The 25,139-nt window shown below is 44.3% G+C and overlaps 1 protein-coding gene and 1 non-coding gene across 2 annotated transcripts in view; one reads left to right on the forward strand and one right to left on the reverse strand.

The window, feature by feature from the left end:
- Positions 1–933: 933 nt before the first annotated feature.
- The window catches only part of ppp2r5a (protein phosphatase 2, regulatory subunit B', alpha isoform), a 76,043-nt gene continuing 51,837 nt past the window's right edge, over positions 934–25,139 (reverse strand). The window contains exons 3-13 of the mRNA XM_038968152.1: positions 22,779–22,880; positions 22,557–22,649; positions 6,287–6,417; positions 5,445–5,504; positions 3,935–4,043; positions 3,174–3,227; positions 2,803–2,853; positions 2,534–2,653; positions 2,060–2,187; positions 1,562–1,663; positions 934–1,303 (exon numbers count right to left, since the gene is read on the reverse strand). Coding sequence (XP_038824080.1) covers positions 1,051–1,303; positions 1,562–1,663; positions 2,060–2,187; positions 2,534–2,653; positions 2,803–2,853; positions 3,174–3,227; positions 3,935–4,043; positions 5,445–5,504; positions 6,287–6,417; positions 22,557–22,649; positions 22,779–22,880 — 1,203 coding nt within the window. The 3' untranslated portion in view covers positions 934–1,050. The remainder of the gene's footprint in view (positions 1,304–1,561; positions 1,664–2,059; positions 2,188–2,533; positions 2,654–2,802; positions 2,854–3,173; positions 3,228–3,934; positions 4,044–5,444; positions 5,505–6,286; positions 6,418–22,556; positions 22,650–22,778; positions 22,881–25,139) is intronic.
- Positions 6,885–6,961, forward strand: trnav-uac. Its single transcript has one exon. It is a non-coding gene; the product is annotated as a tRNA-Val (tRNA).

A 25,139-nucleotide genomic window follows, 5' to 3' on the forward strand; every position in this document is an offset into this window, starting at 1 on the left:
GACAGAAAAGGCATCAGAAAAGACTGGACCTACAATAGAGAACAGACACGTTAAAGCAAACACCCCTGACCCCCATACGCACACACTTCATCCAGCCACGTTTAAATCTGCAGAAACCAGACTATCGGCAATCTGACACCATCTGGCTTCAAAAATCCACATCTCTGCCTTTAACAATACTCTGGAAAAAAATATATGGCTCATTTCATTACCTTTTTCTACATCGGCATTATCTATTAATCAATTCTCTATTCAGACTGGAAAAATATGTTATACTTACTTAAATCTGTGCCCGTTTCATCGTTCGTTTCTCTAAACTAAACTCATTTCAAATACTTACTGTAAATAGGTTGTATGGCTGCAGGTCTTGAATGTGCTATAATAACGGCTATAACATTAAGCTTCATGTATTCAGATACATATATCAAACACCCGAAAACACAAGACCTCATGATAGTGACATTCACTCAGGTCTCCTATGTAGAGACTATTAACACAGTCCTTCCTCCATAGCCCCCCACCCACCCACCCTCCAAAGCTCGCCCCCGACCCCCTCTTCCTTACAGTTTGCACCCCTATGTTGGCAGCAGTGATGAAAGCACATACAAAATAGACAAATCTTAAAATAGCAATTTAGCTTCTCGAAGTGCAGCACAATCAGAAAGGTTATTTTCAAGTCATTTTCTCCCCCTCCTATATTTTCATACATTGAATATCACCCCCCCAAAAAAACCTTTTCTCAGTTAAGAAACTAAATGTGAAAGGATAAATTCTTTGATCAGACAAAAAAAAGTTTACCAATATACTGTGGTCACACTGTAACATCCCAAAATAGTCTTAAGTTGAAATATACGTTTTCTGCCAAAGGAGAATTTCTGGCATTTGAAGTAGTTTTAATGTATATAGATTTAACATACTGATGAGGTTTATCTCTTTTTTTTTTGTGTGGCTATTTTCTCAAGCCCCTCCTCCCTGTCACCCCCGAGCCCCTCCCTGACAGTTCTCAGACGTCCTGGAAACCGTTACAGAGTACAAAATGGGAGTCCTGTGTCATTTGGCACTCTTGACGCCCTTGACATTCTCTGCGGTATCCATGGCGATGACAGGCTCTTCATGGTCCGTTGCGATGACAGCGGTGCCCTTCTCCTGGTTTTCTTGGTGATTGTTGTTGTTGCTGTTGTTGTTCTGGGCAGCGTTCTGGAGCCCGTGGCTGTTGTTCTGCACCAGAGCCGCTGCGTCGCTCAGCTTCAGCTCATCCAGCTTCTTCCACAGCTCCTCCCTCTCCTGCTCCTTCTTCTTCTCCCTGGAGAGACACAAGCGCGTTACGGGCGCACGGACACCACACACGCACGGACACATACAAGAAGCTGTCAGACCTGACTGTCCTTGAAAAAGGGTAGCTAACAGAGGTTATGTAATCCAGTGTGTTGTGTTGTACCATGCAGCTTTGTTTCCACGCTTCATAAATTATACCTGACTAGTTATTGTAATAGTTTGTGAACACTGTTTGTTTGGACTGAAGAACAAGAATGAATATAAGAGCTGGAGGGAGCTCACTTACCGCTGTCTGTCTGATTTGTAGGAGGCTGTCAGCTCGTCAAATAGTGTGCTGTTCATCTCCATCAGGGTCTTCAGCACATTGTAGACCAGAGCTACAATCGTCCTGGAAACACACAGGGGACAATGGCATCTGACTTAAATACATCCAGAGGATATTTACCGGCTCTCAGTCAATCCTAGTAGCAATGCTGAGATTAAATAACTGGAAATACATTCCTTTGGTATTTCAGTGACAGGATGTTGGAGGAAACATGACATTGATATCTGGAGACATGACCATTTTGTCATACGTACATAGTTAGAGAGGGATTACATAAGACCCCAACCTCTACGCCAACTATAGGTATGAGAGTTCAGTATTAAGCATGGCGTTGCTTGTTAATGCTTTACCCTGAGAGGCAAATAATTTGTTCTTAACTGACTTGCCAAGTTAAATAAAAGGTAAAATAAAAAAATTCAAATAAAACATTTGTTGAGAACTGGAGAGTGGCATACGTACGGGTTCCAGTGTTCTTTGGAGATTCTGTACAGGCTACCAAACATGATAGGCAGAATCTTGTCGATGTTCTCCTCAATCAGGCTCAGGATGTACTCGTTGTTCCAGAAGTAGAGGGCTCTCTCCGCTACCTGTAGGAATCAACAAGAAATGAGACGGGCTGGCAGTAAATGACAAAAACATGTTACGTATAGGGCAGCCATTTTCACAGCTCCACTGCCAGATTGAAAACCCTTTAGAGAACTGCTGGAAAGCTCCTTGAGGAGGTCATTATGAAAAATGAAAGGGAAAAAAGTACATGTAGCAGTAAATGGAGAAGGAGCAGAAATAGCCTTAATGTACTGTATGAGGAACCACCTGAAACAAACTCAAGAAAACGTCCCAGATCAGGGTTCGCTGGAGACGCACTTTTATTGATGCCATTTGCTCCACTAGGAGCTAAAAGTAAGTTGAAGGTCAAGGAAATCAAGACTGTACCTGGAAGTGGGGGTTGGCCACACATCTGGAGATTTGCTTGAACAGGGGCTCTTGGATCTTCTTGAACTGGGTGGGCTCAATGACATCCAGGATCTCCTCCATTTCCCCCAGGTACATCACCTAGGACAGGGGGGAAACAACAGACACATGAGGAAGTCATATGTTCAAGAGAAGCAGGTAAACTGTTCAGAACCACACTTATGGTATACAAGGTACAGCATCTGTTAGCGTGTTCGGTGTCATCTACCAGTCATGACAGACAGACATACCTCCTTCTGGCTACAGGTTTTGGGCCAAAACTTCAACAGCCCCCGAATCACCTGAGGATTGAACAGATGACACTAATTTCCAAGGAAATACCTTTAGTTTTTTGTGTCTGTCTTTAGTCAACAAACCTACAGTACTGTACATAGGTCGATAGTGCTGCAGCATTTTACATGCCATTTAGCTAGGTACCATATGAACTATTCATGATTTTGGACTCAAACTTGTTTGAGAAAGCTAACATTGTTTGTCCCCTACATGAAAGGTGCACAGATAGATTCCTAACACACAACAACATTTCTACAGCTCCAAGGGAGAGCAGAACCTAGTGTCCCGAAGGTAGAACAACGTGACGAATGTTAGTTGGTTAGAGTACCGGCTCTGTGAGGGTGGGGTCCTTCTCCAGGAACTGGACGACACAGTAGGCCAGCTAAAAGGAAACAGAACAGGTAGTGATATTATTTACTTACTGTTAACAGAAACGTTCCCATGTGGTATGTTCTGTACACAATACTATCAGAGCTTTCAAGTTCATTCTACGGCCACTAGATAGCACTGTTATCCAAGGCTTTTTTTCAGAGCACAGTTCACTTCAGCTCATGAGAATTATGCTTAACTAGGCATCTAGGTCATCTACTGTTCACAAAGCCTGACAGAACAAAATGGGTAGCTAGGCTAATTACCGTATCATAATATTGTATGAACTTCTACCTAGAATTCCTTTTAAAACCCACATTATGCCAGGTACATTCCTCAGATTTAGATAACTGCTAAAAAGAGAAGAGTTGTTGTCTAGTGAGAGTGAGTATTTCAAATCAACCCCTTTAAAATGGGTTATTTATTCATCTGGTATTAGGAATTTGGTCATCTCTCGTACACAGACCACGTAAACATAAATGGTACCGTAGATCTGTCGTGATATGACGGGCCGTGTGAGAACCAATAGCATTAGTTCCGGTGCTTTGGACAAATCACGATTTAGCATATTTTGAATTTTGGAAGTGGAGGGGACATTCGGCACGTAGTTTTCAAAAAGAGTGTGGAGATGTTCATTCCAGTTCCAATCCTAGTTCTACCTCTTCTCTTAACACGTATGGATTCATAACTTAATTGAGCATCAGTTACACATTTGGTTACCTGTGCGTGGAACAGGGCCAGTCCTTTGGCGGTATGCATGGGGATGAGCACCTTCATCAGGAACTGCTTGTGTTCCGCCTTCAATGGCAGTGCAAAGCCATTGATGATGCTGCAGATAGACAAAAACAACACTTCAATCAATCATTGCCTCGAGAAGCAAGCATTAGCAAACACACATGCATGAGACACACACACACACAGTATGGATGATGCAGCAGAGATTATTCATAGCTAGAGCCAGAGAGACATTTCACTGCTGGAAAAAAAGAACGCTTTCTACAAATAAAACTAAACAGGAAGAGCCACTAGTGTCCTTTAGCTCAAAAAGTGGAAAAGGCAGAGGTCAGCAGTGTGACTGGGTTTCCCCGAATTCTGTGGGGATGGGGAGCTAACAGCAGAAAAGCCTGTAGCAACACTAAAGGGACCTACTGATGTAGTGGTGAGTATATTAGCTCAAATGGAGATATTCTGGCATACGAGTGTAAATGGTTGCATGTCCTAGTTCCATGAGCTCGCTGTGCCACTGCTGCTAGAGTCAAAGGTGCTTGATAACATTGATATATGTTGATGCAGTTGATGCATGCTTGAACTCCCACCACACCACCTCTGGACTCACCTCCCCAGCGTCCCACCACACCACCTCTGCACTCACCTCGCCAGCGTCCCACCACACCACCTCTGCACTCACCTCCCCAGCGTCCCACCACACCACCTCTGGACTCACCTCCCCAGCGTCCCACCACACCACCTCTGCACTCACCTCCCCAGCGTCCCACCACCTCTGCACTCACCTCCCCAGCGTCCCACCACCTCTGCACTCACCTCCCCAGCGTCCCACCACCTCTGCACTCACCTCCCCAGCGTCCCACCACCTCTGCACTCACCTCCCCAGCGTCCCACCACCTCTGCACTCACCTCCCCAGCGTCCCACCACCTCTGCACTCACCTCCCCAGCGTCCCACCACCTCTGCACTCACCTCCCCAGCGTCCCACCACCTCTGCACTCACCTCCCCAGCGTCCCACCACCTCTGCACTCACCTCCCCAGCGTCCCACCACCTCTGCACTCACCTCCCCAGCGTCCCACCACCTCTGCACTCACCTCCCCAGCGTCCCACCACCTCTGCACTCACCTCCCCAGCGTCCCACCACCTCTGCACTCACCTCGCCAGCATCCCACCACACCACCTCTGCACTCACCTCCCCAGCGTCCCACCACAACACCTCTGCTCACCTCCCCAGCGTCCCACCACACCACCTCTGCACTCACCTCCCCAGCGTCCCACCACAACACCTCTGCTCACCTCCCCAGCGTCCCACCACAACACCTCTGGACTCACCTCCCCAGCGTCCCACCACAACACCTCTGGACTCACCTCCCCAGCATCCCACCACCTCTGCACTCACCTCGCCAGCGTCCCACCACAACACCTCTGCTCACCTCCCCAGCGTCCCACCACAACACCTCTGCTCACCTCCCCAGCGTCCCACCACACCACCTCTGGACTCACCTCCCCAGTATCTCCAGGAGTTCGGCCACTCCGTTGAAGTGATCAGTCTCGTAGATGAACCTACCAGAACACAAACACACCATCACAATCAAACTACAAATGACTACACACTGAGTAGCGGAGCATATGGCTCTGATAGGACACAACGGAGCAGAGAGAGAGGGATAGAGACAGTGCATGAGGATGGCCCCCTCTGCTAACATCGATGTTCAGAGTCGAATCATAGCATGTGTAAAACCTGTGAAATGTGCTCAGCCACTGACACCAGTTGTGCTGTGGGTCTGACGTAGGCTTGATCATGTCCCATCTATCTACCAGTTGTCCCCAAGCTGCTGCTGCCTGAAAGAACCTAGTTGGGAAAGCCTGCCAGGGAAACGATCACAGCAGGACAGTTTCCCTTCTCAACCAGGGCATTGACAGAAAGTAGGACAGTTCCCCTTCTCAACCAGGGCATAGACAGAAAGCTGGACAGTTCCCCTTCTCAGCCAGGGCATAGACAGAAAGCTGGACAGTTCCCCTTCTCAGCCAGGGCATAGACAGAAAGAAGAGGGGAAGTCAACTGACAGGAGTGGGCTCCCAGGAACACAGGGGAGGTTGCGGTATTCATGATCTCGTCCAACGAGAAACGCTACTTTTCTATTCCAGTTGAAAACGTTTTGCTACGATAAGCCCTAATGAATACGACCATGGACATTTTAGGTGCCGAGCTGCGGGGGGGGGGGGGGGGGGGGGGGGGTTGAACTCAGTTTGACGGATTCCTGTGTGGTTCTGTGTGTCTTCGAAGGAGGCCCCACTGTTTGCTCCTGTGAACAAGAGAGAGGGCCGCTTCACTAGTCACTCACCGCAAGAAGATGTTGTTGATCTGCTTCCTGATGAAAGCCCGCAACCCCAGGAACTTCCCGTAGATCCGATGCAGGACCGTCTTCAGGAAGTCCCTCTCCCGGGGGTCCTCGCTGTCAAACAGTTCCAGGAGCTGCCAAGGTCAAAGAAGAGGGGGGAAGAGGAAGAGAGAGAGAGAGCGAGGAGAGAGAGCGAGCGAGCAAGAGCAAGAGAGCAAAAAGTTATTTCCTAGCTTCCCAGTGTCATTTCAAAGCATTTCAAACCTAGAATCTAAAGTTTTGTTTCTGACTGGGCTGTGTCTCTCTCTATGGTAACAGTGGTGTTTCAACTCGATTCTATTTTACAGGCGCGGCGCAAAGGCACCTAAAGCAAAGCCATACCCAGGCCCTCTTACCAAAATTGTCAATAGATGAGTTACCTGACAACGTTACGAAAGGAAGGCGGATCCTTTTAAATATGCTATTGGACAATAAAGAGATTTTGCTCATTTATCTACATGTTCCAAATAATGATGATCCACGCTTCTTTAGAAATACATATAATAATTTATCGAGCTTACATGACTCAATTATTATGGTGGGAGATTATAACACGGTTTGTGGTCCCGTGTGGCTCAGTTGGTAGAGCATGGTGCTTACAACGCCAGGGTTGTGGGTTCAATTCCCACGGGGGGACCAGGGTTCAATTCCCACGGGGGGACCAGGATGAATATGTATGAACTTTCCAATTTGTAAGTCGCTCTGGATAAGAGCGTCTGCTAAATGACTTAAATGTAAATGTTTCAAGTACCTCAATGGACCGTAAAGTAAATCACACTACAAACTATCATCCTCACGTGCTTAAGGAAATTACGAATATTATGGATATATTGGAACTAGTGGACATTACATATGGAGGCTTAAATACCATGACCTAGTGAGATATACATGGAGGAGGATCAATCAAGCTAGTCGTCTTGATTGCCTTGTCATTTTGGGTGGCACCAAACGTTTAAATAGTGTTGATAGAGGACAGAATGCGGTCAGACCATCAAATAATTGGTAAACACATTACTCTTACAGGGCGAGAATATTGGAAATTTAATGAGAGTCTACCGGATGACTTTTTTTTTTTAACCAAGACAAAATAATTCTGATTGTTTTTCTTTCCTACATAGGTACAACAGATTATTTCCTTATTGTATGTCACACGTGCCTTTAGAGGCCATGCAATTCAATACTATTTATGTCAAAAAAGTTCATCTTAAAAAATGAACTAGAGAAACGAACAGTACAAATAGATAGCAAAAAAGCCCCTTGATGGGAGAGCATAATATACAAGGAAATCCTCAAAAGCTGCTAATGAGAACCTTGTACCTAGCCGGTGGGGTGCCCCCACCCAGGCAGTGGCAGTGCTGGCAACACTAGCTGCAGTAACCCATGGGGAGGGGGTCACACTGACATTCAGAGAGGGGGCATATTATTGTGGTCATGGTGGCACAAACTCAAAGGTCTGACTACACGGAGATGCTTGGGAATGTGGCCACTACGGGGCACCATGTGTGGGTGCTTCAGGGGAAGAGGGTATATCTGACCTCCATCACCTAGGACGTGACAATGGTTAACCAAATCTCCCCATTTCTGCCCGTTTTTGATAAGTTTTGCAGGCCTTCTCATTCAGCTGCAACTGTATATGCATTCGTAAATCAAGGCCTTTCTCGAGTTGGGCTCTGGGATGGTGCAACTGTTGAGCATCTGAGTGTATGGTTGTTTGGGGGGAAAGGGGTTGAGTGTGTGTGTGTGTCCCACAACTGTTGCTCGGGAGTAAAGATGTGAGGGACAATATAGTATGAATAACAATAATTGTTTGCTAAAATAATAATTGCTTGCCAAAATGTAACTTTTGTAATGGCAATACTGGTAAGAGGTAACAATCCTTTGCATAAACTACCTACATTATTACAAATAAACTCTGCAAAAAAAGAAATGTCGCTTTTTCAGGACCCTGTCTTTCAAAGATAATTCGTAAAAAATCCCAATATCTTCACAGATCTTCATTGTAAAGGGTTTAAACACTGTTTCCCATGAATATGCACCTGTGGAACGGTTGTTAAGACACTAACAGCTTACAGACGGTAGGCAATTAAGGTCACGGTTATGAAAATTTAGGACACTAGAGAGACCTTTCTACTAACTCTGAAAAACACCAAAAGATGCCCAGAGTCCCTGCTCATCTGCGTGAACGTGCCTAACACGGAACCCAAACTGTCTGCGCACATGCGCCATCGTGCATAAATGTACTTTGGACCCCCACACCAAACGCGATCACGTCACGCAGGTTAAAATATCAAAACAAACTCTAAACCAATGACATTAATTTGGGAACAGGTCGAAAAGCATTAAACATTTATGGCAATTTAGCTTGCACTTGCTAGCTAATTTGTCCCATTTAGCTAGCTTGCTGTTACTAGCTAATTTGTCCTGGGAAACAAACATTGAGTTGTTATTTTACCTGAAATTCCTCTACTCCGACAATTAATCCACACATAAAACGGTCAACCGAATCGTTCCTAGTCATCTCTCCTCCTTCCAGGCCTTTTCTTCTCTTGACTTTATATTGCGATTGGCAACTTTCATAAATTAGGTGCATTACCGCCACTTACCTCGTTCATCTTTCAGTCACACGTGGGTATAACCAATGAGGTGATGGCATGTGGGTACCTGCTTCCATAAACCAATGAGGAGATGGGAGAGGCAGGACTTGCAGCGCGATCTGCGTCAGAAATAGAACGGACTTCTATTTTAGCCCGTGGCAATGCAGACGCTCATTGACGCAATAATTGAATAACATAGATTTCTAAATGTATTTTGCAACGCACGCGACGCGAGTGGTGTAGTCAGCCTGTTAGGCATACTGCAAGGAGGCATGAGGACTGCAGATGTGGCCAGGGCAATAAATTGCAATGTCCGTACTGTGAGACGCCTTAGACAGCACTACAGGGAGACAGGACGGACAGCTGATCGTCCTCGCAGTGGCAGACCACGTGTAACAACACCTGCACAGGATCGGTACATCCGAACATCACACCTGCGGGACAGGTACAGGATGGCAACAACAACTGCCCGAGTTACACCAGGAACGCACAATCCCTCCATCAGTGCTCAGACTGTCCACAATAGGCTGAGAGGCTGAACTGAGGGCTTGTAGGCCTGTTGTAAGGCGGGTCCTCACCAGACATCACCGGCAACAATGTCGCCTATGGGGACAAACCCACCGTCGCTGGACCAGACAGGACTGGCAAAAAGTGCTCTTCACTGACGAGTCGCGGTTTTGTCTCACCAGGGGTGATGGTTTGATTCGCATTTATCATCGAAGGAATGAGCGTTACATCGAGGCCTGTACTCTGGAGCGGGATCGATTTGGAGGTGGAGGGTCCGTCATGGTCTGGGGCGATGTGTCACAGCATCATCGGACTGAGCCTGTTGTCATTGCAGGGAATCTCAACACTGTGCGTTACAGGGAAGACATCCTCCTCCCTCATGTGGTACCCTTCCTGCAGGCTCATCCTGACATGACCCTCCAGCATGACAATGCCACCAGCCACACTGCTCGTTGTGTGCGTGATTTCCTGCAAGACGGAATGTCAGTGTTCTGCAATGGCCAGCGAAGAGCCCGGATCTCAATCTCATTGAGCACGTCTGGGACCTGTTGGATCAGAGGGTGAGGGCTAGGGTGTCTTGGTGGAAGAGTGGAGTAACATCTCACAGAAAGAACTGGCAAATCTGGTGCAGTCCATGAGGAGGAGATGCACTGCAGTACTTAATGCAGCCGGTGGCTACACCAGATACTGACTGTTACTTTTGATTTTGACCCCCCCTTTGTTCAGGGACACATTATTCAATTTCTGTTAGTCACATGTCTGGAACTTGTTCAGTTTATGTCTCAGTTGTTGAATCTTGTTATGTTCATACCAATATTCACACATGTTAAGTTTGCTGAAAATAAACGCAGTTGACAGTGAGAGGACGTTTATTTTTTTGCTGAGTTTATGAATGGCTAATTATGGAAATTAAGATAAGCAGGATTTAAATATATATATATTATTATTTTATTTAAAAAAAATATGTATACTACCGTTCAAAAGTTTTGGGGTCACTTAGAAATGTCCTTGTTTTCCATGAAAACACAAGAGTCGCAAAATTAATAGGAAATATAGTCAAGACGTTGACAAGGTTATAAATAATGATTTTATTTGAAATAATAGTGTCCTTCAAACTTTGCTTTTGTCAAAGAATCATACATTTGCAGCAATTACAGCCTTGCAGACCTTTGGCATTCCAGTTGTCAATTTGTTGCTTCTTCAATGTATTGCTTCCATGCTTCTTGAAGCACCTCTCACAAGTTGGATTGGCTTGATGGGCACTTTTTACGTACCATATGGTCAAGCTGCTCCGAGAACAGCTCAATAGCGTTGAGATCCGGTGACTGTGATGGCCACTTCATTATAGACAGAATACCATCTGACTGCTTTTTCCCTAAATAGTTCTTGAATAGTTTGGAGCTGTGATTTGGGTCATTGTCCTGTTGTAGGAGGAAATTGGTTCCAATTAAGCACTGTCCACAGGGTATGGCATGGCGTTGCAAAATGGAGTGAGCCTTCCTTCTTCAAGATCCCTTTAACCCTGTACAAATCTCCCACTTTATCACCACCAAACACCCCCAGACCATCACATTGCCTCCACCATGCTTGACAGATGGCGTCAAGCACTCCTCCAGCATCTTTTCATTTTTTCTGCATCTCACGAATGTTCTTCTTTGTGATCCGAACACCTCAAACTTAGATTCGTCTGTCCATAACACTTTTTTCTTCCTCTGTCCCGTGTCTTTTCTTTTGCCCATCTTCATCTTTTATTTTTATTGACCAGTCTGAGATATGGCTTTCTCTTTGCAACTCTGCCTAGAAGGCCAGCATCCCGGAGTCGCCTCTTCACTGTTGACGTTGAAACTGGTGTTTTGCGGGTACTATTTAATGAAGCTGCCAGTTGAGGACTTGTGAGGCGTCTGTTTCTCAAACTGGACACTCTAAAGTACTTGTCCTCTTGCTCAGTTGTGCACCAGGGCCTCCCACTCCTCTTTCTCTATTCTGGTTAGAGCCAGTTTGCGCTGTTCTGTGAAGAGATTAGTACACAACGTTGTACGAGATCCACAAATGCTGATGCTCCAGATACTAAACTAGTCTAAAGAAGGCCAGTTTTATTGCTTCTTTAAATCATTACAACTGTTTTAGCTGTGCTAACATAATTGCAAAATGGATTTCTAATGATCAATTAGCCTTTTAAAATGATAAACTTGGATTAGCTAACAAAGTGCCATTGGAACACAGGAGTGATGGTTGCTGGTAATGGGCCTCTGTACGCCTATGTAGATATTCCATAAAAAAGCTGCCGTTTCCAGCTACAATAGTCATGTCATAACATTAACAATGTCTACACTGTATTTCTCATCAATTTGATGATATTTTAATGGCCAAAAAAATTGCTTTTCTTTCAAGTGACCCCAAACTTTTGAACGGTATTGTATAATTGTTTAAATATATAATATAAAATTGGGTTGAGGGCAATGGAAATGGTTTTGCCGGTTGATCTGCTTATGTTCTGTGGGTGGCACTGTGTGCTCTTATCGAAGGATGGGTCCTGATCTCTCGGGGGCCATGGGATCGTGGGTGGTCTACCGGTCACTGGGATGACAACCCAACTCAGGATGAGGAGGGGTTTTAGCAGGTGGAATAGTTGGGACCAATTGGAAGTTTACTTAGTAGCAATGCAATTATCATGGTACAGCTATATAGACACTCAATCATCATGGTACGTTTACAAAAACATATATTATGATAAATGGAATTGACTTGTCTCATTATGGTAATTAGTGAAATAAGTATAGCCAGTTATAATTCTAATGTCTTAGCAGATAATAAGAAAATACTATCAGTATTTACCTGGCTAAAAGAGAAGGAATATAATATCTATTGGTTTACAGGAAACTCATTCAACAATTTTAGATGAAGTTTTGTGGAAAAAGGACGGGGGGGCGAAATATATTTCTCCCATGGGCAAAGCAATTCAAAAGGGGTGACGATATTAATTAACAGTAATTTTGATTCAATTGCGCTAATTGTCCAAACAGATCCTCAAGGTAGATGATTTTAAATGTTATTGGACCATAAACAGATATGTCTTAACTTATATCGTCCAAATAATGATGATCCACACTTCTTTGAAAATATATATAATAATTTATCAACCCAAGACTCTATTATTACGGTGGGAGATTATAATACGGTTTTAAATACCTCTATGGACCCATAAAGGACATCACACTATCACCCTCAGGCACTTAAGGAAATCATGAATGTCATGGATATATTGGAATTAGTGGATATATGGAGGCTTAAATACCCTGACCTAGTGAGATATACATGGCGGAAGCTTAATCAAGCTAGTCGTCTTGATTACTTTCTTATGTCATTCTCTATGGCGCCAAAATAAAATAAAATAAAAAATGTTGATAAGGGACAGAATGCGGTCGGATGGTCACATAATTGGCATATATATTACTCTTACAGAATTTCCACATGGATGAGGATATTGGAAATTGAAATCAGCCTACTGGATGATAACTTGTTTTTAACTAGAACAGAATAATTTATAACTGACTTTTTCAGACATGACATAGGTACAGCAGATCCACACTTAAAATGTGCCTTTAGAGGCAATGCAATTCAGTACTCATCTATAAAACAAAAGCAATTTAGGTCAAAAGAGTCCATACAATACAAAGGAAATGGAAGGACTAACACTACAGATAGATAGCAATAAAAATTGTACCATAGAATTTTGGCCCATTTCTCCTGAGCTGGTGTAACTGAGTCAGGTTTGTAGGCCTCCTTGCTCACACACACTTTTTTTCAGTTCTGCCCACACATTTTCTATAGGTTTGAGGTCAGGGCTTTGTGATGGCCACTCCAATACCTTGACTTTGCTGTCCTTAAGCTATTTTTCCACAATTTTGGAAGTATGCTTGGAGTCATTGTCTATTTAGAAGACCCATTTGCGTCTAAGCTTTAACTTCCTGACTGATGTCTTGAAATGTTGCTTCAATATATCCACATAATTTCCCCTCATGATGCCATCTATTTTGTGAAGTGCACCAGTCCCTCCTGCAGCAAAGCACCCCCACAACATGATGCTGTTGTGATGGTTGAGATGGTGTTCTTTGGTATGCAAGCCTCCCCCTTTTTCCTCCGAACATAATGGTCATTATGGCCAAACAGTTCTATTTTAGTTTCATCAGACCAGAGGACATTTCTCCAAAAAGTACAATCTTTGTCCCCATGTGCAGTTGCAAACCGTAGTCTGGCTTTTGTATGGCGGTTTTGGAGCAGTGGTTTCTTCCTTGCTGAGCGGCCTTTCAGGTTATGTCGATATAGGACTCGTTTTACTGTGGATATAGATACTTTTGTACCTGTTTCCTCCAGCATCTTCACAAGGTCCTTTGCTGTTGTTCTGGGATTGATTTGCACTTTTCGCACCAAAGTATGTTCATCTCTAAGAGACAGAACGCATCTCCTTCCTAGGCAGTATGACTGCTGCGTGGTCCCATGGTGTTTATACTTGCGTACTATTGTTTGTACAGATGAACGTGTTATCTTCAGGCGTTTGGAAATTGCTCCCAAGGATGAACCAGACTTGTGGAGGTCTGCAAAACATTTTTTGTGGAGGTCTTGGCTGATTTCTTTTGATTTTCCCATGATGTCAAGCAAAGAGGCACTGAGTTTGAAGGTAGGCCTTGAAATACATCCACAGGTACACCTCCAATTGACTCAAATAAGAAGCTTCTAAAGCCATGCATTTTCCCAAGCTGTTTAAAGGCACAGTCAACTTAGTGTATGTATGTAAACTTCTGACCCACTGGAATTGTGATACAGTGAATTATAAGTGAAATAATCTGTCTGTAAACAATTGTTGGAAAAATTACTTGTGTCATGCACAAAGTAGATGTCGTAACCGACTTGCCAAAACTATAGTTTGTTAACAAGAAATTTGTGGAGTGGTTGAAAAAATTGTTTTAATGACTCCAACCTAAGTTGTATGTAAAACGTCCGACTTCAATTGTATAGCATGTTTTTGGTCGTAGGTTAAGGAATGGCTGAAGGAATGCAACACTTACATGTAACCAACTCTGCAAATAGCACTGCTGGGTGATTTGATAAGAACAATCAATCAATAATATAATAATACTATTAGCAAAGGTGTTTATCTTTCTTTTATAATCTATAGAAACTATGAGAATGTGATATTTCACAAAAGTTCTAAACCAGCGGTAAAATATTGTTGATTTAAGCTGAAGGCTGGGACTAAAAACAAACAAAAGATAACTAACGTAAAATATACTGTCTGTGAAATGTATGTAGTATGTATCAGCTGGAAGTGTAAGCTTAAGTATTGTTGTCCATTAGTATATTTACAAAAAAATTATATATATGGGGGATTGGAAATTATGCAGACAATTACATTGATAGAAGCCACAATCAGTATTATTAAAACAACTGTAACGATGCATTTGAGAGACAATAAGTGCTCATTTATTTATGTTTTCAATAAACATTGGAGACAATATAGTTTACATGTCAACAATTTAAGCCAACCCCATCTGTTTCACCCCATATTTGCGCACCTGTCGGTTTCGTTGCTAAACAACCAACCAATGTAAAGGAACAAATAGCAGCGTAAACATACATACAAACATACAACATACCCAGTCATACCTACAGAGGGTGGTGTAAAAATTAAATAAACATGATTTAAAGACAGTTTCAACTAAAACTTACTATGTTTTTATCACCAAATGTGACAAATATAGTCAACTATATGCCTGCTACAACAAAGAATTATGTTTTGTCACATACACCAGATAGGTGCAGTGAAATGTGTTGTTTTACAGGGTCAGCCATAGTAGTACAGCAACACTGGAGATAGTTAGGGTTAAGTGCCTTGCTCAAGGGCACAGATCTTTGACCTTTTTTACCTCGTGTATTCAAACCAGCGACCTTTCGGTTACTGCCCCAACGCTCTAACCGCTAGGCTACCTGCCGCTACCTACTAGTCATCAGAGCCAAGAACAGACATAAATCACATTATATCTTATTGCAGCTACCAACTGCTTACATATCATATACATGATGTAACCCTGTAGGTTCTGGTGCAGGTATATACACACTGATCAAAAATATAAAACGCAACATGTAAAGTGCTGGTCCCATATTTCCGGAGCTGAAATGAAATCACAGAAATTTTCCAAATCGCACAAGCTCTCAAATTTTGAGCACAAATTTGTTTACGTCCCTGTTAGTGAGCATTTCTCCTTTGTCAAGATAATCCATCCTCCTGACAGGTGCGGCATATCAAGAAGCATGATCATTACACAGGTGCACCTTGTGCTCGGGACAATAAAAGACCATTCTAAAATGTGCAGTTTTGTCACACAACAATGCCACAGATGTCTCAAGTTGAGGGAGTGTGCAATTGGCATGCCGACTGCAGGAATGTCCACAAGAGCGGTTGCCAGAGAATTTAATGTTAATTTCTCTACCAATGTTGTTTTAGAAAATTTGGCAGTACATCCAACCAGCCTCACATCCGCAGACCACGTGTATGGCGTCGTGTGGGCGGGCAAATTGCTGTTGAAAGGAAATTAGCGGTTTAGGATCAGTCCTTTGTACTGTAATGTTAGCTACTGTTTAAAGGAGAAGAGCGATTTTGGTATCAGTGATCAGTACTGTAACGTTACTGTTTAAAGGAGAGGAGCGGTGTAGGAACATGCCACTGAGCCCAGAGGAATAGCCTAGCTAGTGCTGATGTCGGCCAGTTCCTAAAATGTGGGTTTCGTCATTTTATGAGGTTGCCAGGACCACAATGACAGGGTTGCCATTCCAGCAGAGCAGTGCCCCCGTTCCAGTCCCGCCCTCCTCCCTCAGTCTGGCACCAAGGCAGCAGACCCGTTACAGTCTAGCCCTCCTCCCCCAGCCCGGCACCAAGGCAGCAGACTCCTTCGTTACAGTCCAGCCCTCCTCCAGCCTGGCACCAAGGCAGCAGCCTCCTCCGTTACAGTCCAGCCCTCATCCCCCAGCTTGACACCGAGGCAGCAGACTCCTCTGTTGCAGACACACAGACGATACTAGGCTGCTTCCCAATACTCTTAATAACATCCTTTGACCTATTGTATGACCTTATGTCATCACTCCAAATGCGGGAAGCTAATTTACAGCTAACTGCTGTTTTCAGCTTTATTCTTGCAATGCTACTTAGCCTGCATCCATCAAGTCCACTCAAATCAGCGAGGACAAGGAAATAGGCCATAGATAAGGATGTTGCTTGATAGTGTTGGGACGTGGCCCGGACAAGACTATGATTCAGCCATGCAGGGGGCCCGGGGCCAGGGTCAATATTCAATCACCATCAGTGATCATCAAGACCCGACCAGTGGGATTTCACCCAGAGGCTAATGCACTTTTTCCTGAACTTGACCTCTGCTGTGTCTGTTATGTCTGTTATGTTACAGTCGCACTGGGGTCTGGGAGCTGAGCGAATTGTTCTGTTCTGCAAGGTCATCCAAGAAGAACCTATGATGTCTGAGAGACAAAGCTCCCAGAGGGACACAGTACTGTACGTTCGTCATCAGTCAGTCAGTCGATACGTTTCACTGTATGAATGATGAAAATATCCTGAAAGTAGAGGGCTGTTACACTATTGGTGCTAATAAGCTAAGCCAACACAGTCTAACGAAACATTATAGACGTAGAACAGCTCTGACCAGGGTTGTGTTCTGTAGGGCTGGGTGGTATTCAGATGGTCATACCTTCATACCGTTCCTGTACCATACCGGGGTATACAATATTTTCAGCAGTGTTCCTGTACCATACCGGGGTATACAATATTTTCAGCAGTGTTCCTGTACCATACCGGGGTATACGATATTACCGGCAGTGTTCCTGTACCATACCGGGGTATACGATATTACCGGCAGTGTTCCTGTACCATACCGGGGTATACGATATTACCGGCAGTGTTCCTGTACCATACCGGGGTATACGATATTACCGGCAGTGTTCCTGTACCATACCGGGGTATACAATATTACCGGCAGTGTTCCTGTACCATACCGGGGTATACGATATTACCGGCAGTGTTCCTGTACCATACCGGGGTATACGATATTACCGGCAGTGTTCCTGTACCATACCGGGGTATACGATATTACCGGCAGTGTTCCTGTACCATACCGGGGTATACGATATTACCGGCAGTGTTCCTGTACCATACCGGGGTATACGATATTACCGGCAGTGTTCCTGTACCATACCGGGGTATACGATATTACCGGCAGTGTTCCTGTACCATACCGGGGTATACGATATTACCGGCAGTGTTCCTGTACCATACCGGGGTATACGATATTACCGGCAGTGTTCCTGTACCATACCGGGGTATACGATATTACCGGCAGTGTTCCTGTACCATACCGGGGTATACGATATTACCGGCAGTGTTCCTGTACCATACCGGGGTATACGATATTACCGGCAGTGTTCCTGTACCATACCGGGGTATACGATATTACCGGCAGTGTTCCTGTACCATACCGGGGTATACGATATTACCGGCAGTGTTCCTGTACCATACCGGGGTATACGATATTACCGGCAGTGTTCCTGTACCATACCGGGGTATACGATATTACCGGCAGTGTTCCTGTACCATACCGGGGTATACGATATTACCGGCAGTGTTCCTGTACCATACCGGGGTATACGATATTACCGGCAGTGTTCCTGTACCATACCGGGGTATACGATATTACCGGCAGTGTTCCTGTACCATACCGGGGTATACGATATTACCGGCAGTGTTCCTGTACCATACCGGGGTATACGATATTACCGGCAGTGTTCCTGTACCATACCGGGGTATACGATATTACCGGCAGTGTTCCTGTACCATACCGGGGTATACGATATTACCGGCAGTGTTCCTGTACCATACCGGGGTATACGATATTACCGGCAGTGTTCCTGTACCATACCGGGGTATACGATATTACCGGCAGTGTTCCTGTACCATACCGGGGTATACGATATTACCGGCAGTCCACACAAGGGATGTTTTTTTGACGCAGAAAACAATTTAGGAAGCAGGAATCTTGATCCAGCAGGGGTTGATTGCTGTAACCAAGAAGTTTGATCTTGCTAGCTAGCAAGTTAGCAAACAAATTGCATAGCTGGAGCCCTGAGCTGGAGATAATCTTAAATCACATTTTATACTGAACAAAAACACAACATGTAAAGTGTTGGTCCCATGTTTCATGAGCTGAAATATTTCAGAAATGTTTCATATGCACAAAAATGTTGTTCACAAATCTGGTTAAATCCCTGTTAGTGAGCATTTCTCCTTTGCCAAGATAATCCATCCACTTGACAGGTGTGACATATCAAGAAGCTGATTAAACAGCATGATAATTACACAGATGCACCTTGTCCTGTGGACAATAAAAGGCCACTCTAAAATGTGCAGTTTTGTCACACAACACAATCCCACAGATGTCTCAAGTTGAGGGAGCGTGCAATTGGCATGCTGATTGCAGGAATCTCCACCAGAGCTGTTGCCACTGTGACAGAGCTATTGTTACAACCAACCTCCAACAATGTCAATTGTCTCTGCAAAAGGGTCATTACTGATGAGTCATGGTTGAACTGAAATTACTATTTTTCAGAAGAAGCCAATAAGTTTCTAAAAGCTACACTCAAAGTAGTTATTTTCTCTGCAGGTCTAAGGCTACTTCCTGCTGCAGATAAAAGCAGCAAAACAAAGAGCGACATTCTGCTAAACCTCAGAGAAAGTACCTCCAGTTTTATCGATAGGGAAGCAGAACAACAGGTCTCTATTTTTACAAAGCACAGACACACACTGAGACCAGGATGGAAGGAGAATGGTGCATAAACAAAATGGCTGATCCTCATCCTGTCTGTTTATGTGCAGCCCTCTGAGAGAAGCTAAAAGAAACAATGCATGTCAATGCCTTTCAGGTGTCAGGTGAGCTTGACACTGCGTGACAGAAAAGCAATCATCGCACCCCCTGCTGTGCGCTGTGTGTACACCCTATGCACGTGTGCATGCATGCATTTGAGCTGTAGACAGACAGACAAACTTAATACGGGCTTGTTGTAATGCGCGTACAGTCTACACTGTAGCTGTGTGCAGTATTTTGATTGAGAAGTCAGAGAGGGAGGAAGTGGGTCTGGAGCAGCTACGTAAATAATTGGGGTGTATCCACGGGGAGGTTGTGACCTCCAGCACTTCCTCGCTCTTCCTCTCTGCCCCGGCTAAGCCTCAGTCTGTGCTCAAAGGTAAAAACAGCCCCCCTGGAGCTCTCTTTCCTTTCGCTGCGTGCCAATGACGTGACGGCGTCATTTAATAATAATCCCACCTGGAAGAGAAGAGTTCAATCGGAGACGCGGGCTGCATCGGAAATAATACCCTATACCCTATTCAGTGCACTACCTTCCACCAGAGCCCTATGGGATTCCCTATAGTGAACAGGGTGCCATTTGAGACAGTCACATCCAGACCCCTCACAGAGAGCTCTGCCTGGACAGGCTAACCGTGCACTAGGAGGGGGAGAACATAGAGAGAACGTACGGAGGTCGAGAGACCTCTGTCACTAAGTATTGTTGTTTTGACAACACAGGGCTTAATGGGTTCATAGCATATATCTAATGATCGGGATTAGACTTGTGCAAACAGCCTCTTTCTACAGTCAGTAGCCTAACCTGTATTATATACAGGAAGCAGAGGCAATACCACTTAACACTACTTAAGGGTACAACATTGTGTGCGTGCGCAGACATACACAGTATACAGAGGCAGATATAGGTTCAAACAGAAAGTAAAAAGTGAGGAACAAGGTAACAGAGAGAGTGTCACTGTAATTTGAATGCATGACTCACAATAGGTTTCAGTTCAGTTCTAGCAAAGCATCTTTCCAAGTGACTAGAAGCCTTGTTCAACAGCAAAGGGTTTGTTCAGTTTCAGGATATGGGCGGGGCTGGTGAGAATAACTCCTCACTGCCTTCAGCAAGTCAGTTAGTCAACCAGCCAGCCAGCCAGCCAGCCAGCCAGCCAGCCAGCCAGCCAGCCAGCCAGCCAGCCAGCCAGCCAGCCAGCCAATCAACCAGTCAGCCAGTCAAAACAGAATGTGTTGAGTGTTTTCCCTGCCATGTTGTTGTCCCACCCGGCCCTCTCCCAGTCCCCCTGCCCTGACAAGCACATAGCTGACAGTGAAGACACAGGCGTTCTGATCATACCACAGCAGCAGCCACTAACCACACAATGAGCTCTGCATGATGACTATCTGTGACACATCCAGAGACAAGAAACATAGGCTACATAAGATCTGGACTCAACGGCTTCCTTGTTAAATATCAACACACTTTGAAAGAGAGCTTTCTAATCAAATATCATGGTACAATTGTATGTATTCCATTCTTTAGTGGGCATTCAGTAACTGGGAGAAAAACCAGTGCCCGCTGCAATATGTACATCATTTGGAAACATTTAAAATTATGCTTATATCTTCAAACTGATTGAATATTTGGGAGAGTACGACACCTTTCATGTGGATGTTTTGAGAGGAGTATTTTGCCCAGCATCAGCAGAGCGACAGGAAGCCAATCTATAGTGACAACACCTCCGCAACTCTGGTAATGACAGGGCTGTACTTCCTTCCCCTCTGCACGTACTACACCATTTCAAAGACTACTACATTCACAGAGAGTGCAATTTCCCTAATAAATAACTATGCATAAAATATGTCCTGACAGCTCAACCTGATGAAATGAAATACAGTCGGCTATAAATACACAAACGTTCCAATGTGAACTGATTGTACAGTCCCTCTCCCATGTCAAGGTCTGTCTCCAACAGTCATAGAGAAACAGGAGAGAGCACTGAGAATTAAACAACCACAGAAAAAACAGGGCCTGTCCTCTCTGTCCGACCCTTAGCCCGGCCCCTTCACCAGCCTCTTTCCAACCACAGTCCCCTTTTCCCTCCCAACAGAGTAAACAATAGGGAGCTATTTAAAGCTTCCCCACGACACCACTCCACCACTCGCATCATGGAAACTCAGCCAGAGCACCTCGGATGCTGCAGCTCAGCCAACATTCCAGGCCATAGCGTTCGTCCTTTTATTCCCTCGCTCTAGGGAGAGGAGGACGGCTCGATAAATACGCACGGCACAGCCCCAGCAGGTTACCGCTGAAGAGCTCCAGCAAGGGTGAGACAGGGTCGTATTCATTAGGGCACACCGCAGCAAACGTTTTGTTTAACGGAAATGTCAGGTTGTCTCTTCCAGTTTCAGTCTGTTTTCTACCTTTTGGTGCCTAATGATTACGACCCAAGGTGGGACGTTAAGATGGTGAAATACCATTGAGACATACTCGGGCAATCTGGGATCAGGGCATATGTGCCCGTGAGAAGCTAGGCTAAATACTGAGACTAACACTGAAGAAATGTACTCGTAAAATGTTATGCTCCAAACTAACTTTCACAGGATGTATTGTTAAAAAAAACAGGCTTTGATAACTGCCAGGAGAGATAATCAATCAAACATGTTCATTGTTTTCGGTCGGTCATACTCTGACCTTTCTGCTCTGGAGCGCAAAACGGAATTGCACATCGGTGCCGCTTTTGTTCAAAGCCAAATCAAAATGACCGCTTTAACAAAACAGATTCATTTACCAAATGATTATTCAAACATGGTTGGTGTTTGATGTATTGTACTGGAGACTTTTGAAGAGAAGATGTTAAGCAGGCAGTCTGAGGCTTGTGAGGCTGCCAGGTCTGTCTTCTTGACTTCACTTAGTTTGGCCTTGTTTCTGTGTGTACCCTTTTTGTTCCACAGAGAACCGACAGTGACATCAGTAAACAACAGAAAATGAGAGTCTCTACAATATTTGGTAATCAATACAATAGCTTTGAACAACACTGACAAACCAGGGGTGTATGCAACGGAAAACGTTAAGAACAGAAAACAAGACTTTCTTATTGGACAAGTTCAATGTTTTGGCCCGTTTGCCTCCTAGTGAATACACACACCCCTGCTGATGGCGATGTCACGTGGCCATTTGACTGACGATGGCATGAAATCTGAGGGGATAAGGGTCATTGACGGGATGCTTACCTGCAGCACAAACTTCTGATCAATGTAGCGCTTGGCGATGCTGGGCTGAAAGTCTGGGTTCTCCAAGAATCGCAGGAGGAACTCGTAGACAAGCTGGGAAAAGTCAACGAACTAAATCTGAGCCAAATGAAATATACATATAGCGCATACTACCAGGTATAACACATATGTTAAAAAAAAGTAGAGTTAAGATGAGGTCAAGTTGAAGTGACGTGGTTTAACCTGTATGTGTGGCCATGAGGCCTCGAGAGTAGGCTCATCCTCCTCTGGGTCAAAATCAGGGTTGTCACTCGGCGGAAGAGTCCGGAATATGTTGGTGCAGATCTGTGAACAAGAGGGCATTTCATGAACACACTAAAACTGTAACAACAAAAACTGACACAAAAGCACTTGGACAAACGGCAGACTTTTACCCACTGAACATAGTCAACTTCGACCTTAGGTTTGGAGAGCTACATGAAATTTGAAGATTAAACAGGTGGTCACAAGACATATTACAAGACAAGAGGTATTACAATACACTGTTTACTATTCATTAGGTTTCCACTCATACAATACATAATGAAAGAATAACCAGAATGATATTTCCTAAGGCATTTCATGTCCAATGCAGTTTGGCCCGCTGTAACAATCAGACTGAAGTCTAAGAATACTAGGCTACATTAAAAAGTTACACACTGTGGATTTGCTGATGTCCTGAGGGAAAACTTTATAGCCAAATGCCTAGCTGCTGTCAACTTCCTTAAAAGCCTCATGATAGTCCTAGCCTCCTTATCCCGGACTTAAACAGTTTTCCAGTAATATGACCACATCAGGAGATTCAAAATTGTCTTAAATTTAGTCAGAGAAATTAAGATAAAGGCCTAGTGCTTCTTAATCATCACACATCATGGGACAATTACTTCTGGTGAGAAAGTTCTCGTTTGGAGACATTTGTAATGGTAGTGCCACAGGTGTAACTCATAATTCAAACATAATTCAATCAATGCATTTTAATGCCTGGGATGATGGGTGTTCCCAGGACATCAGAATGGGATGCCCTTAGAGCTCTGCTACCCGACCCCAATTTTTTATTTTAATTTTACCTTTATTTAACTAGGCAAGTCAGTTAAGAGCAAATTCTTATTTACAATGACGCGCCTACCCCGGCCAAACCAGGACGACGCTGGGCCAATTGTGCGCCACCCTATGGGACTCCCAATCACGGCCGGATGTGATACAGCGCCTTAGACCGCTGCGCCACTCGGGAGCCCCGATTATACATCGGGTAGGGCCTGTTTTTTATTTATTTATCAATAACTAGGGTATGGGCAGGGCTCGGATATCACTAATTTGATCACTAACATATTGAAGTTGAGCCATCTGCTTGTGCTCTGCTGCACAGTAGTCATATCTGACTAAGATCATAACATGGTGTCAGAAGTGCTTCAACCTCGTCAAATATAAAACAGGAGAGATTATTTCAAAGAAAATAATGTTACTTGAGTTGTCTGAGTTTAGAGTGACATAAAGCAGCTAACTGCTCACTTATGTCTCCTCATTGAGCAGAGCAGCCCAAGCAGAGCCGTTGCTATGGATACTCAGACCCCGAGCGTCATGGGTAGAGCGCATGCAGTGCGAGCTGTGCATAGGGAGCAATGACAAGCATAGGAGCAGCTAATGAATTTACTAATGGAAGAAGTTATTTCTGATTTCGGACCGGGCCTTAAATCTGGCAGATGCAATGGGCCGGGGTAGGGTAGGGCCTGAAAGTCGGGGCATGGGTAGGGTAGGGCCTGAACGTCGGGGGCATGGGTAGGGTAGGGCCTGAACGGCATGGGCAGGGCTTAAAATTCATGCCTGTGCAGGCCTCTAGATGTCCTTCCCCACGCTAGCGGACAAGATTACTTTCCCCATTGAGGATGGCCTTTAAGTGTTTCACATCAATTCAGCAAATCAACACAGCATTATGGTACCGCTACTAGAACAGACATGGCGTAAAATACATTGCACAATAACTAGCCCACTAGGCCTTTATAGAGAAATGAAGATATCTAGGAAATTAATAGTGAGTGACCAGGTTGCATATCAATTGGTTACTACAGGTAGTAGTTGTGGAATTGTTAGGTTAGATTACTTGTTGGTTATTACTGCATTGTCGGAACTAGAAGCACAAGCATTTCGCTACACTCACATTAACATCTGCTAACCATGTGTATGTGACAAATAAAATTTTATTTTATTTTATTTGGTTATACTAACTTTAAATCAAAACAAAGACATAAAATGAATTACAATTTCAGCTATACATATTTTTCCCAATGTAGATGTGTACAGCTTGCACTGCAGCTAGGAAACAGAGGGAGGCTTCCCTTGCATACAGGTAGATGAAAGCTGCAAGTCTCCTATCATTGTATTAATACCCAGAGAACAGTAGCAGTTTACTCCACTAATATGCTGAGTGAGGGACGATAAGTAGGCTGTTATCTGCTGGGATCCTTTGCTTTATCATGAACACAGCCACAGAACAATCCAAACATACAGGGAGGGTTGAAGGATAGAAGAGGGAGATGCGGCTCTCCTCAAAATCTTGGGACTGAAAGA

This window comes from Salvelinus namaycush, chromosome 29 (genome assembly GCF_016432855.1).
Source record: "Salvelinus namaycush isolate Seneca chromosome 29, SaNama_1.0, whole genome shotgun sequence".
NCBI classification, from domain to species: Eukaryota; Metazoa; Chordata; class Actinopteri; order Salmoniformes; family Salmonidae; genus Salvelinus; species Salvelinus namaycush.